The following is a 13,505-nucleotide window of genomic DNA, read 5'->3' on the forward strand; positions in this document are numbered from 1 at the left end:
TTTTTTTTTTTTTTTGGTTATACAAACATATATATGAAAATGTTTGTATAACCATTTTATTGTATAACGGTGAACGGAGTACAACAACAATATCGTCATCAATACTTATTAGCCTTTGTCGAGGAGGGATTGAATATCTTATTATATACAACGGCCAACACGTGTGTATATATATATGAAAATGTATGATAACACTTATGGTCGAATAGGAACTCGTGTCATCGTCAAGTCAATGGAACTTTGTCTGTCCATGTGTAGGTTACACAACGATATATTAAAACAAAATATATACCGTATGTGTCATGTTTATGCAGATACTTTTTATTTATTTATTTAAATGTTTATGCATATATATACGATATAAAAAAGAAAGAAAGAAGAGAACGACACATTGAGTTGTTCTTAGTTTGGTGTCAGATAGAATAAATATAAATGGTCTTAAATGTACAAAGCATCTCTCGTATAATACAACATCAACGTATATATACAATAGTACAATACATTGTTTTGGAAACTTCTTTTCACCAATGGAACGAGTCTTATATATATAGCACTTGTATTACTTTGAATAATGGTTTACTTTACGCAGTTAAAATATAACTTCTTTCGAAACAGATCCTTCCATTGTTGCGTGACTTGTCGAGTCGTTTGTTTGCATTGCAACGAAGGAGAAAACGTTTTAAATACTGAAAAATACAAAGAGTAGGGGACCTTATCATAATTGACCTTTTCTTTCTAAAAACTAATTAATTAATCAATAGATAAAGAGATCCAGAAAATTTCGCGATGGATAATATTTTTAAAGTTAAAATATATATACAAGAAAATGAGTTTATATTAGACGTATTACTCAAATGAGAAAAATTGTATAAGACAGAAAAAAAATGAAAATCATAAATTTCATTCTCTATTCTAGTTTCGACGAAGACGCCGGATTCTGTTGTTGAATAAGCTAGATATTTGATTCGCGCCGAGATTTGAGATGATAATATTTAAAAATAAATTTTTTGAATATACTGGAGAAGAACGAGAAAAACGAAATTTATAATAAAAAAGAAAAAGAAAAATAGATAAGAAGATCCTAACAAACACATATATTTATGCATTCGTAGCAGCATGCAACGGACTTCTTAGTTTAACGAGTCTACTACTCTCTACGATACACAAAAAAAAAAAAAAATGTTTGAACAAGAAAACAATAAAATGGAAGAAGAAGAATTAACCAAAAGGAAAAAAAAAAGATAAAGAAGACACGAATATAATCACAAAATGGAATAAAATAATAGTATGATTGATATTGTCACTTTATATGATTCCCTTATATGATAGTTTGATAATAACATATCGACTCACTTCACTTAGCTAGACTCGAACAACTGCGTCGAAATTTGAAACAACATTAAATCAGATCGACAAAATTTAGTAGAACACCTATAAAAATAAATTTAGGGCCAACGTAAACTATGAGGCAATCATGCAAAGAAAAAAAAGATAAGGGGACACAAAGATAATTAAAAAAATAAATGGTCCCTTTCTAACAACAAGAAGTATTTTTTTCCTACTTGTAATGCAAGTAGAAAAGGCCAAAATAGAGAGCGGCCAAAACGGAAGCCAAAAAAACTCATTATTATTCTTCCCTTTATTTCTTTCTTTCTTTCATCATCTTCCCCCACTTCTTTCTTCTTGATGGTCTCTCCTCACCACCATTACCACACACACACACACAGAAGCTTTCTGTCATTTGTTTCTTTCTTATGGGCTAATTTATTACATTTTCACTAAACAGTCTGTCTTTTTCTTTATATATATTACACATCTACGAGATCAAACCACTCTCGTGTTTCCTTTAGCGCTGTTTTGTCCATTTTCCTTCTCTTATATGGTTTGTTTCGTTCCATTAAGAGTGTAACATTTTGGATCATCTTCATCGAAATTTTTTTTACGGGAAAAAGAGATAACATTTTCTTAATTGTTCTCTCTGTTTCTTGTTTTCTGGTGAGTTGTTGTTTTTGATCCAATGGCTGCTGCGGTCACTGATGTTGTTCTGGACGATGTTCATGAAATTAATATCAAAAGTGATGGTGGTGAAAAGATCATCGGTGAAACAATCGATGAGAAGAGCTCGATCACCGAGGCTGAATCAGAGCTGAAACCCAAATCAGAATTTGATATGAAGAAGCTTGTGGCCATGTTCAAGAAACTGAATCCTCTGGCCAAGGAGTTTTTCCCTTCTTACTACAACCCTAAGAAGAACAATCAGGTTGGGAAACCTAATCAATTTCTCTCTGCTGACGATTTTGCTACAGCCAAGAAGCAATCAGGTGAAGAATTTGAATCTGATGCCAAGAAGGATGACAATTCCAGGAAGGTAAATATAAGTTCTGTTTGTTGTTAAAGCTTTAAACTTTTTGATTAAATGGGTTTGCTTTATATTCTGTTTTGTTGATGTTTTTGTTATTACAGAGAAGAAACAATTATAGCCAAGGGAGGAGGAGGTTGACTGGGAGGATTTCTAAGGCTCAAAGATAGGATAGTATTAGAAGAACTGTGTATGTTTCTGACATTGACCAGAGTGTAAGTTTGTTACAGTACTCTCTGTTAAGGTGTGTGGAACGGATTCTAGTTAAGTTGCATCAATGTATAACAAATCTGTTTTGTGATTTTAGGTGACTGAGGAGGGTCTTGCTGCCCTGTTTAGTAACTGTGGACAAGTAAGCTTTAAATTAATGTTTTGTTATATATTTTTCAACTTAAAATATTGTATTTTTTAGGCTGTGTGAGTGTGACAAAGGTACTGAACTTTAAAAACATTTGTGTTGAAAGTGAGGTTTTGTGTTTATTTACTGCACGATTGTGTAGCAAGAAGTTTCATGATCAAGATGTTCCTTTGGTGGTAACATTGAGTTATAATTTTGTGAAGGTTGTTGACTGTCGAATCTGTGGCGATCCACATTCAGTTCTTCGATTTGCGTTTGTTGAGTTTGCTGATGACCGTAAGTTTGGCTACTGGCTTCTTGAAATGCTTTAACAAGGAAAAAAATCACAGTAACCATTTAAATAGTAAAAATTTTCTACAGAGGGAGCACGAGAAGCATTAAGCCTTGGTGGAACAATGCTTGGGTTCTACCCGGTGAGGGTCTTACCCTCAAAAACTGCTATTCTTCCAGTGAACCCTACTTTTCTTCCCAGGGTAAGCTCTATAGGGATATTGATCAGAAGTTATACTAATCATTTTGGTTTCAGTTTTGAGTTTTGAATTTTACTTTTAATATTTACTATGTTTTGGTTAATTCAGTCAGAAGATGAAAGGGAGATGTGCACAAGGACAATCTACTGCACAAATATTGACAAGAAGGTAAATGCTGAACTATTTACAAAGAATCTATACATATGTTTATTACTGTCTCCTGTTTAAAGATTTTTTCCTACGAGTGCAGGTTTCTCAAGCTGATGTGAGAACCTTCTTTGAGTCTGCATGTGGTGAGGTCAGAACAGAACCTATACTATCTCATCTCTCTCTCTCTTATTTCATTTTTATAATTAACCTGAAATTTTCTTCTAAGGAGTGAATGTGATGCTTAACTTGTGTTCTAATACGCAGGTAACTCGTCTGAGGCTTCTTGGCGATCAGTTGCATTCAACTCGCATAGCATTTGTTGAATTTGCTCTGGTAAGCTCTTTTTCTCCATGGATGTGACTTAATAGTTAATACTTTCCCTATATTATTTACTTTTGCTCTTTTTACTGAGGACAAGAAGTTTCTTGAATGTAATGTTTGATTAAGGGATGAAAGATGACTGACACATTGTTTTCACCTGCAAACTCAGAAACTAATATTTGTTTTTGTTTTTGAAATGAACAGGCAGATAGTGCACTTAGGGCGCTCAACTGCAGCGGGTTGCTCGTTGGTTCCCAACCGATAAGGTAGATTCCGATCGATGCAGTGTCTTAAAAGATTTCTCTGAATATCTCAACTGGATCTAAACTTTGGCTTTATATCTTCTTTTTTTTCAGGGTCAGCCCTTCAAAGACACCAGTGAGGCCAAGAATCACTCGACCACCGTCCACAAACTAGAAGAGAGACCCGACTAGCTGGCGTTTCAGAAGAGCGATGACTGCAAACATTTTTCATTTCCTTCAGCAATTTTTTTCCCTGTTACGGTTTTAGAACAGTTAATCTCCAGTTATGTTATTAGTAGCTGGGAACACTATGATCCTGCCTCTGAATTTGGAGTTCTTTGTTAGGCTTTTCTATCGTTTCCTCTGAGATACTTTCATCATCTGTGATTTTTGGAGTATTTTGCTTTTGAAAGTTATTGGCTTTTTCACCTCAACAGTGTTGAAAAACTCATTGTTTTGAGATACCAATCTTGGAGAATTATTTACAGAGTCGTGTACATCAAGTTAGGTCTATATTGTCTACCTTTTACAAATAAATAAACAATCTTTTTTCTCAAGAGAAGATCTCACCATCGATTTCAACATGTGGAATGTTCAATACCTTGAAGAACTCTGTTTCTGTTTCAGCAAAACTCTCAGTCAACAAAGAACATGAGCTTATTCTCAGACAAGACAATGAACAAGGAAGATCTTCATCCATCGATATCTGTAGCTTATCACAGCCGTTGATCTCCATCGTCTCCAAAACTACAGTATCTTGAAACCCTATCCGATTCAGTGTTCTGAGGTTTTCGAATCGGCTTATCCTCAGAGAAAAAACACATTTTGGAAGTAACCCTTCATCTGGAAACGACTCAACGTCTTCGTTTCCTCCTTCAATCTCGAGATTTCGAAGATTTTCCAAATCTCTCAACCCCCATTCGATTCTCGGCGTGAGCTTGTCGCAGAAGTTGATGCAGAGTGTTTGAAGATTACTGGGAAACCCTCCACCAGGGATTGTCTCGATTTGTGGGCATTTGATTATAAACAGTGACGAGAGAGAACTGAGTCCGAACAGTTTCTCAGGTAAAGCTTGAAGCTTTCTGCAGTTTGAGAGTAACATTGAAGAGAGCTTCGGCGTTGGGAGTCCTCCTTGTGGGAAAGTTTCAAGATTTGGGCAATCTCTAATTTCAAGAGACTGGAGAGCGATACGGTCGTCTCCGAGTCCGGCGTGAATTGAGAATGTTCTGAAGCTTTCGCAATCGTTTATTGAGAGGCTTTTGAGCTTTGGAAAGAAGGATAGAGGGAAACTGTGGAGATTGCTGCAGCTACTTCCGATGAACAGATGCTCTAGCTGTGAGTAACTCCGTGTTGGTTGTAAGCTATCTGAGAAATCTAGTTTCTTGCAGTCTCTTATGTATAGGGTTTTCAATGTGGGTGGAGGATGGCTCCCAGGGAAAGATTCCAGAGAGTGACAAGCAATGATGATCAGTTCATGGAGATTTGGATAGCTTTCTGTTAAGCTCTCTGGTAAGGAAGTGAGTCCATCGCATCTGTTAATTTGGAGTGACTGCAGATTCTGAGGAAGCTCCATGAGGTGAGAGATATCTGTCACTTTCATATGTTCTATGTCTGTTTCATCATCATATTGTGAAAGCCTTTTGTTATCTGCATCACTTGACGGTGGACTCCTGACAGGTGCCTTTCCATATTGGTAGCTACTACTTCCAGGAAGACCAGAACCTCCTCCATCATTGGGATCTGGAACAAGTGATGTTCTTGACATATATGGACTTAACGAGCTATGTATATCCGAGATGTATCCTGAGTATCTTGCCGAGATCACAGCAGGTTCTTCAATATTCTGATGTGAGCTTTCAAAGTGAGTTTCACATTGGTCTAAATCTTCTGTTTGTGATAGTGGACGGTTCTTTGGCAAAGATGACAAGCTTGATGTCGAAGTTACTTCATTGTCATCAATACTTTGACTAGTTGAAGCTATTTCTGGTTGAGCACTAGTACTCGCATCTAATCTTGGATTCCCTGTAGGGGAAAACAGTTCACCTCTGCTCATAAAGGAAGTGCTGGCTGGACTTTCTAGAATATTTTTCAGATTCCTTGTGGAGGAGTGTTCTCCTTCAGCAACTGCTCTTAGGGGGCAATCAGAGATGGTGACTTCAGTGGAAGAAGGGAGTCCTTCTGGAAACTCTTTTGTTAAGCTGGGGCATCTTTGTATTATGAGTTTTTCTAGGCAAGGAAAGATCCCACCTTCTAGTTGTGGACAAATCCATTCTTCCCATCTTGGCATGCCATAGAACTTTAGAGTTTGCAAGGATTGAAACGGTACACAGCTAGAGCTGTTCTCACCAAAGAAGAACTCTAAACCAACCTTCTGCAGAATGTTAAATTTTTCAATGCTGAGGTACTTGAGTGAAGGCAACTGCCCCACTGGAGGAAGCGATATGCAGAGGTTGCAAGTACTTAGAGTGACAGATGTAATACCGAAGAATGAAGATTCACCCAACCACTTAGGAAATCCTCCACCCTGATAAGACTCAATGCAGAACGTTTTCAACTGTGGATGAGGTTCTAGCATCCTTAGGGCCTCTTTCTGGTCACATGCCAATGGATTTAAATTACCAGGGACGAAGCTAGAAGCTTTCATTGTCCACTTCAGGATTAGCCCATCAAGGAATGGCTTCCTTTTCAAGCCAATGTCTTTTGCTTCTGAGGCAAAAGCTACATTTTGTAGCTCAGAGATGCGAAGTGTCCCTCGAAGATGAGAAAGTTCTTTGAGCTCATGCAGCCCGGCTCCACTTAGCCTTCCTATAACAAAATTTGATAACTTCTGCAAGCTTCTCAGCTTTCTTATTCCTGGTGGCATCTCTACCAAAGGAGTTCCAACGAGGTCAAGGTTGCGCAAGTTGATGAGTTCGGCAATGTTTTTGGGCAGGCTTGTGAGGTCACAGCAATTTGACAACAATAGTGTCTGCAGGTTACAAAGACTACACACAAAATCTGGGAGCTCTTTTATTTTGGTGCTTGACAGATCTAGATACCGTAACAGCTTCAAACCTTTTAATGATTTAGGCAAGTGGGTTATCTGATAATGAGACAAGCTAAGAATTCGTAGGCCGGTCAATGCCTGGAGCAAAGGATTCAAAACTTTATCTGTTAGTTGGAGAGATTCAAGACCTGTTGGCGCGTTGAACGGAAGAATGGTTTTCAGAAACTCAGCTCCGTAGATGGACCTGAAAGCCACAGAAGCATCACATTGGCTTCTAGAAAATGAAAAATGTCGAGTCATGCTTGATATCTCTGGAATATTTTCATCTTCCAGTCTGAAACAAAAGTCTCCTGAAACAGCTTTTGCCAAATCATTCATAAGATCATGCATCACAAAACTTGTCATGGTGCTGTCCAATCTCTGGAAAAAAGATTGAGCAACTAAATTATCAAGGTAATCGTTTCCAATCTCTTCCAATCTTCTGTTGCTCCTTGGTTGGTATAAGAGGTCTATTGCCATCCATAGGAGTACCAAAGTCTCTCTATCAAACACATGACCCTTGGGGAATACTGAGCAGAGGGCAAAGCATCGCTTAAGTTGAGCAGGGAGAGAGTCATAGCTCAATTTAAGAACAGGGAGAATACTGTTGGTGTAGCTTGAGAAATTCTTTGATACAGCGTACCAGTCGTCAGGATTTGGCTTTGAACGGAGATGAGATGCAATGGCTCTTGCAGCTAACGGCAAGCCCTTACACTGTTCTGCAATCCTTTTGCCAATTCCTTCTACTTCTTGGTTGGTAGAACCGACTGATATATTTCCAAAAGCAAACCTAGAGATCAGCTCCCAACATTCTTCATTCGTCATCAACTTCATTTGGTAGATTTTTTCAGCCTTTGCTACTGTGGAGACAATTTCACTTCTTGTGGTTAGAACAATCTTGCTTCCTTCCTCTGCATCAGTAAAGGCGACCTGAAAGCTTTCCCATTCTGAATCACTTTCAGACCAGAAATCATCCAGAACAAGCAAAAATCTCTTCCCCAAGAGTGTTTTCTTCAGCTGAATTTGAAGTGAAGGTAGATCCTCAGTATTAATTGCACTTGAAGTGATATCCTGCAGAACGGCTTTTGTAACCATAAAGACATTAAAGTTTATCCCAACAGAGATCCACATTTTAACATCAAAATGTTCGGTCACCCTGTTGTCATTAAAAACGATCTGTGTCAAGGTAGTCTTTCCAACCCCTGGCATACCAACTATGGAGATCACAACTGGTTTCCCAATGCTTATCTCATCATCAGAAAGCAGTAAACTGACTAACGCTAGCTTCTCTTCCACTCGCCCGACCACTCTGCCTTGTGGAAGATCATCAGGTCTTGACCGTGATGCTTGCCTCCATTGTGGTTCTCGAGTCTCGCTATATTCTTTCAATCCAATAACTTCAATGTGTTTCACATGATGTTCCAGTAGTCTGACTACTTTTTCCATCTTAGGTTCTATCTTTTTCTGGATGGCTTCTCGACCAGCCATGAGATTCTGGAATAGTCCTCCGAAGCCTCCCGCTTCAGCTACTACTCTTCTTCGCAAAGCTTCTGTTCGTAACTCATCAAGAACATCCTCTGCCTGGAAGAAAGCATCTTGGATTCCTGTAAGCCAATGTTTTACTTCTCGAACATGTTCTGCTCTCTGCTCAGCATCCGCAAGCACCGGGTTTGCAGTCACCAGAGCGACTTTTAATCTCTTCAGTAACACACTGGAGGTCTTTCCTTTACATACTTCGAGCAATTCTTGAGAAGTATTAATCCGCTCAACCATCACGTTCGCACAATTTGATAAATAGGAGTTCGCCATGTTTTCCCCTTGTAACTTGTTGGAGCCAAGGAGATGCAGCAAGTTACGCTGGAAAAGTCCAAGCAAATTATTGGAATACGCAAGCAGAAAGGGGTTTGTTGTTGGTGTTCTCTATGCAATTTGTCAAGCTGGCCTGCAGCAAGTGATAATAATGTCAAGATTCTGGATTTTTTTTTCTTTCATTTGTTCACGAGATTCATAAGTTTGCAGACATTTCGCCTAAAAAACTGTTGTTTACATCCCCATTTTCTAAAAGTGCTATCACATTTTATTTGCAGTGGCCATGGAGGATTCAACGAGTCACATTCAAGAACAACTAGACAAACTAAGGGGGAAAGTAAGTTGAATCTGACCTGATATTTTTTTCTTTTCTTGCTGCAGTTTGATGTTTAATCTATCGCTTGTGTTATCTTCTTCCTTTTTCCTGTTTCCTAACATCTGTTAAAGCAGAGTTTTCTTTCTTCTTCTCCTTGCCCTCTTAGTGTTCTGCGTTGTGACCTATGTGCAGCATTTAGATCAGAGGAGGAAGCCAAAAAGGGTTTGGCTGACCAATATTCCAATGTTCTATGTTCCTAAGAAGGTTCAGGGGAAGAAATGGTCCAGCCAATCTCTCGGTTGAACCTATGACTACCACATGACGTGAGTTTTCTTATATTTCACACCATATTTATTTTATTTTTTTACATATCTTCTTTGGTTTATGTTATCATGTGTAGAAGATTTGACAGATGGTGTTGAATTCACCTCAAATTTGCAACCAATAAAAAAATGAAGTATTGGTTATGATAATTATCCCAATTTACAAGTTTTGTTCTTTAAATCTACATGTCTAATCTGGGTTTTGCCTAAGCCAATCGAGCTGCAGACACTGTAGACCCTCTTCACGGCTTGACCTTATAGAAGACAAAAACATTTAAATGCCTAACTAAACATTTACGAAGACTCCAGAGATGTACATCCGTTGATTTCAACTCATTGTTTTGCATTTTTGTTGTTACCTTGTAATATTATTGACTTTGTCTCAGTTGCTAGACCAAGACAAGTTAAGACTTTTCAAGCCAGCTCACAAGGGAATCAATCTAGAATTTAATATTTTGTTCGTTTGTTGAAGATGACACTTTGTTTATTTTGTAGTCGCCTTTATCTTTTAGTATTATATTTTCATTGTAACTAATCAGAAATTTCAGAGTATTTCCCCAAGTAAACATTATGACAATTCCTCTACTATTTTTTTATTCTAAGTAAACGATTTTGACTAATTCATAAGTTTCCTTCTTTTGCAGGCTATCATCAAGTTTTCTCCACGTAACTGCAGGCAACTCCCAATCATTTTCTTGGTAATTTCTGTTTGGATTCACTTTGGCCGCATGATTCATGCTGTGTTTTGTCAAGTCAAGTTAGTAAACGAATTTTAATCTCTTGTTTTAATTAAGGTTAGTTTCTTAGAATTTTCGGTCAAACTGTGAATATTTTCTTAGTATTGGAATCTTTGATTTTGCTATGGCGAATTGACCCCTTTGGAGTAAAGCAATTGAGGAGGATAACATTGAAGAAAAAAATTAGGCTGCTGTGAAGTTGTTCATCCTGCTGTTGATTTGCTCTCTTGTTTGTTGTCTTTTTTTCCCAGAGGGCTTTGTGTGTGTGCAAAGACCGACAGGATGATTGTAGGGGAGATGTTTCTTTCAGCTTTCTTACAAGCTCTCTTCCAGACGTTGATGTCTGCACCTTTCAACAACTTCTTCAAGAGGCGAGAACTGAACGAGAATGTACTAGAGAGGCTCAACACTGTGTTGTTGACAATAAGTGCGGTTCTGATAGATGCGGAGGAGAAACAGATTACAAACCCGGTGGTTGAAAAATGGGTCAACGAGTTGAGAGATGTTGTTTACCATGCTGAAGATGCTCTTGATGATATTGCTACAGAAGCTCTGCGTCTCAACATAGGAGCTGAATCTTCTTCCTCCAACAGGCTGAGACAGCTTTGTGGCAGAATGTCTTTGGGAGATTTTCTTGACGGTAACAGTGAAAATTTGGAGATCCGACTTGAGAAGGTCACGATGAGGCTCGAGCGTTTAGCCTCACAAAGAAATGTCTTAGGTTTGAAAGAGCTCACTGCAATGGTACCCAAACAAAGGTTGCCAACAACATCTCTTGTGGATGAATCTGAAGTGTTTGGTAGGACTGACGATAAAGATGAGATCATGAGATATTTGATTCCTGAAGATGCAAATGATAACGGGTTAACCGTTGTAGCTATTGTTGGAACTGGAGGGGTTGGCAAAACCACACTTTCACAACTCCTGTACAATGATCAACGTGTTCAGAGCCATTTTGGAACCAGAGTCTGGGCTCATGTCTCAGAGGAGTTTGACGTTTTCAAAATCACTAAAAAGGTATATGAATCTGTTACTTCCCGGCCTTGCGAATTCACGGACCTGGATGTACTTCAAGTCAAATTGAAGGAGAGGTTAACAGGCTTACCGTTTCTGCTTGTTCTAGATGATTTGTGGAATGAAAATTTTGTGGATTGGGATCTTCTACGCCAACCTTTCATACATGCTACTCAAGGGAGCCGGATTCTTGTGACAACAAGAAGCCAACGTGTTGCATCCAATATGTGTTCTGTCTATGCACACAAACTTCAGCCATTATCTGATGGAGATTGCTGGTCGTTGTTTGTAAAAACTGTATTTGGTAATCAAGATCCTTGCCTAGATCAAGAAATTGGAGATCTTGCGGAAAGGATAGTGCACAAGTGTCGCGGCCTGCCTTTGGCTGTGAAAACACTCGGTGGCGTTCTACGGTTTGAAGGTAAAGTCATAGAATGGGAGAGAGTTTTAAGCAGCAGGATTTGGGATCTTCCAGCTGATAAGAGCAACCTACTTCAAGTTTTACGAGTAAGCTATTACTACCTTCCAGCTCACTTGAAACGATGTTTTGCCTATTGCTCAATATTTCCCAAAGGACATGCGTTTGAGAAGGACAAGGTAGTTCTTCTGTGGATGGCAGAAGGTTTCTTGCAACAGACTAGAAGCAATAAGACTCTAGAAGAGCTTGGGGATGAGTACTTTTCTGAACTAGAATCAAGGTCGCTTTTTCAGAAGACCAAGACGAGATATATTATGCATGATTTTATCAATGAGCTGTCTCAATTTGCTTCAGGTGAGTTCAGCTCGAAATTTGAAAATGGATACAAACTTCAGGTTTCAGAAAGGACCAGATATTTATCATACCTGCGAGATAATTATGCTGAGCCTATGGAGTTTGAGGCTCTTCGCGAGGTCAAGTTTCTCAGAACGTTTCTACCACTTAGCCTCACAAATTCTTCTCGGTCATGCTGCTTAGATACAATGGTCAGCGAGAAGTTACTTTCAACGCTTACACGCTTGCGTGTTTTGTCTTTGTCACATTACAAGATCGCAAGGTTGCCACAAGATTTTTTTAGGAACTTGAGCCATGTCCGGTTTTTAGATCTCTCTCGTACTGAACTCGAGAAACTTCCAAAATCCCTTTGTTATATGTACAACCTCCAGATACTTCTTCTCACCTACTGTTCCAGTCTGAAGGAGCTTCCTACAGATATCTGCAACCTCATCAATATGCGTTATCTTGATCTGATTGGAACGAAGCTCAGACAAATGCCTCGAAGATTTGGTAGATTAAAGAGCCTCCAGACGCTTACAACCTTTTTCGTGAGTGCTAGTGACGGCGCAAGGATTTGTGAACTTGGAGAGCTTCATGAACTTCATGGAAAACTTAGGTTAGTCGAGCTGCAACGAGTTGTGGATGTCGCTGATGCTGCAGGAGCAAATCTAGACAGCAAAAAGCATCTAAAGGAGATAGATTTTGTTTGGAGAACTGGAACTAATAGCTTAGAGAGCAATACAAATCCTCACAGGACGCAAAACGAAGCTGAAGTCTTTGAGAAGTTACGCCCGCATAAGCATATCGAGAGAGTCACTATTGAGAGATACAAAGGAAGAAGGTTTCCAAAATGGTTGAATGATTCTTCTTTCTCTAGAATCGTGTTCATACGCCTTAGAGAGTGCCACTACTGTTCCTCCTTGCCATCTCTTGGTCAACTACCAGGTCTCAAAGAACTTTACATTTCAGGAATGGCTGGGCTTAGACGCGTAGGTACCGAGTTCTACTTCAGCGATCCACAACTGCGTGATCGAGACCAACAGCCGTTTAGATCGCTTGAAACGCTGCGTTTTGATAACCTGTCAGATTGGGAAGAATGGTTAGACGGAAGAGTCACAAGTGGAGACTTATTCCCTTCTCTCAAGAAACTTTACATACTGAGATGCCCTGAGCTAACCCGGATACCGGCCTTTTTGCCTTCTCTGATCTCTCTTCACATCCATAAATGTGGCCTCTTAGATTTCCAGCCAGAACACAACGTATACAGCTATGGGAACCTTCAAACGCTAAGTATAAAAAGCAGCTGTGACTCTCTCAGTACATTTCCTTTAAGCCATTTCACCAACCTCATCAACCTTGAATTCGATCAATGCACATCTCTGCATTCTCTTCAGCTTTCAAATGAGCATTTATCTGATCTGAATGCCCTAAGGAACCTGAGAATCAATGACTGTCAGAATCTGCAGCTTCTTCCAGAATTAAATTTCTTGTCTCAAAACTTACAGGTCACGATCTCGAACTGCAGGTATCTCAGACAGCCAATGGAACAACAGCCTCAATATCATCAACATCCTCAGTTTCATCTTCCAAGATCAAACGTTTCAGGTTCACCAAGGTCTCATGGTTC

General features: G+C 39.0%; 3 protein-coding genes and 1 pseudogene across 3 annotated transcripts in view; 3 read left to right on the forward strand and 1 right to left on the reverse strand.

The window, feature by feature from the left end:
- LOC104745724 lies at positions 1,603–4,280 on the forward strand (annotated as a pseudogene).
- Positions 4,454–8,734, reverse strand: LOC104745723 (putative disease resistance protein At3g14460). The gene has a single exon (XM_019236678.1). The coding sequence runs from the start codon at positions 8,732–8,734 to the stop codon at positions 4,454–4,456; it is 4,281 nt and encodes a 1,426-aa protein (XP_019092223.1).
- On the forward strand, positions 8,806–9,377 carry LOC109129248. Its single transcript, XM_019237078.1, is given in 3 exon segments — positions 8,806–8,887; positions 9,013–9,071; positions 9,243–9,377. Coding segments are annotated over 2 exon segments (189 nt in total). The 5' UTR covers positions 8,806–8,887; positions 9,013–9,017.
- The window catches only part of LOC104748188 (putative disease resistance RPP13-like protein 1), a 7,686-nt gene continuing 4,121 nt past the window's right edge, over positions 9,941–13,505 (forward strand). Inside the window, exons 1-2 of the mRNA XM_019236679.1 lie at positions 9,941–10,071; positions 10,362–13,501. Coding sequence (XP_019092224.1) covers positions 10,393–13,501 — 3,109 coding nt within the window. The 5' untranslated portion in view covers positions 9,941–10,071; positions 10,362–10,392. The remainder of the gene's footprint in view (positions 10,072–10,361; positions 13,502–13,505) is intronic.

This window comes from Camelina sativa, chromosome 15, assembly GCF_000633955.1.
Source record: "Camelina sativa cultivar DH55 chromosome 15, Cs, whole genome shotgun sequence".
Lineage (NCBI taxonomy): Eukaryota > Viridiplantae > Streptophyta > Magnoliopsida > Brassicales > Brassicaceae > Camelina > Camelina sativa.

Coding starts and splice junctions, on each gene's coding strand:
- LOC104745723 (XM_019236678.1), bottom strand. CDS start 8,734: ATGGCGAACTCCTATTTATCAAATTGTGCGAACGTGATGGTTGAGCGG.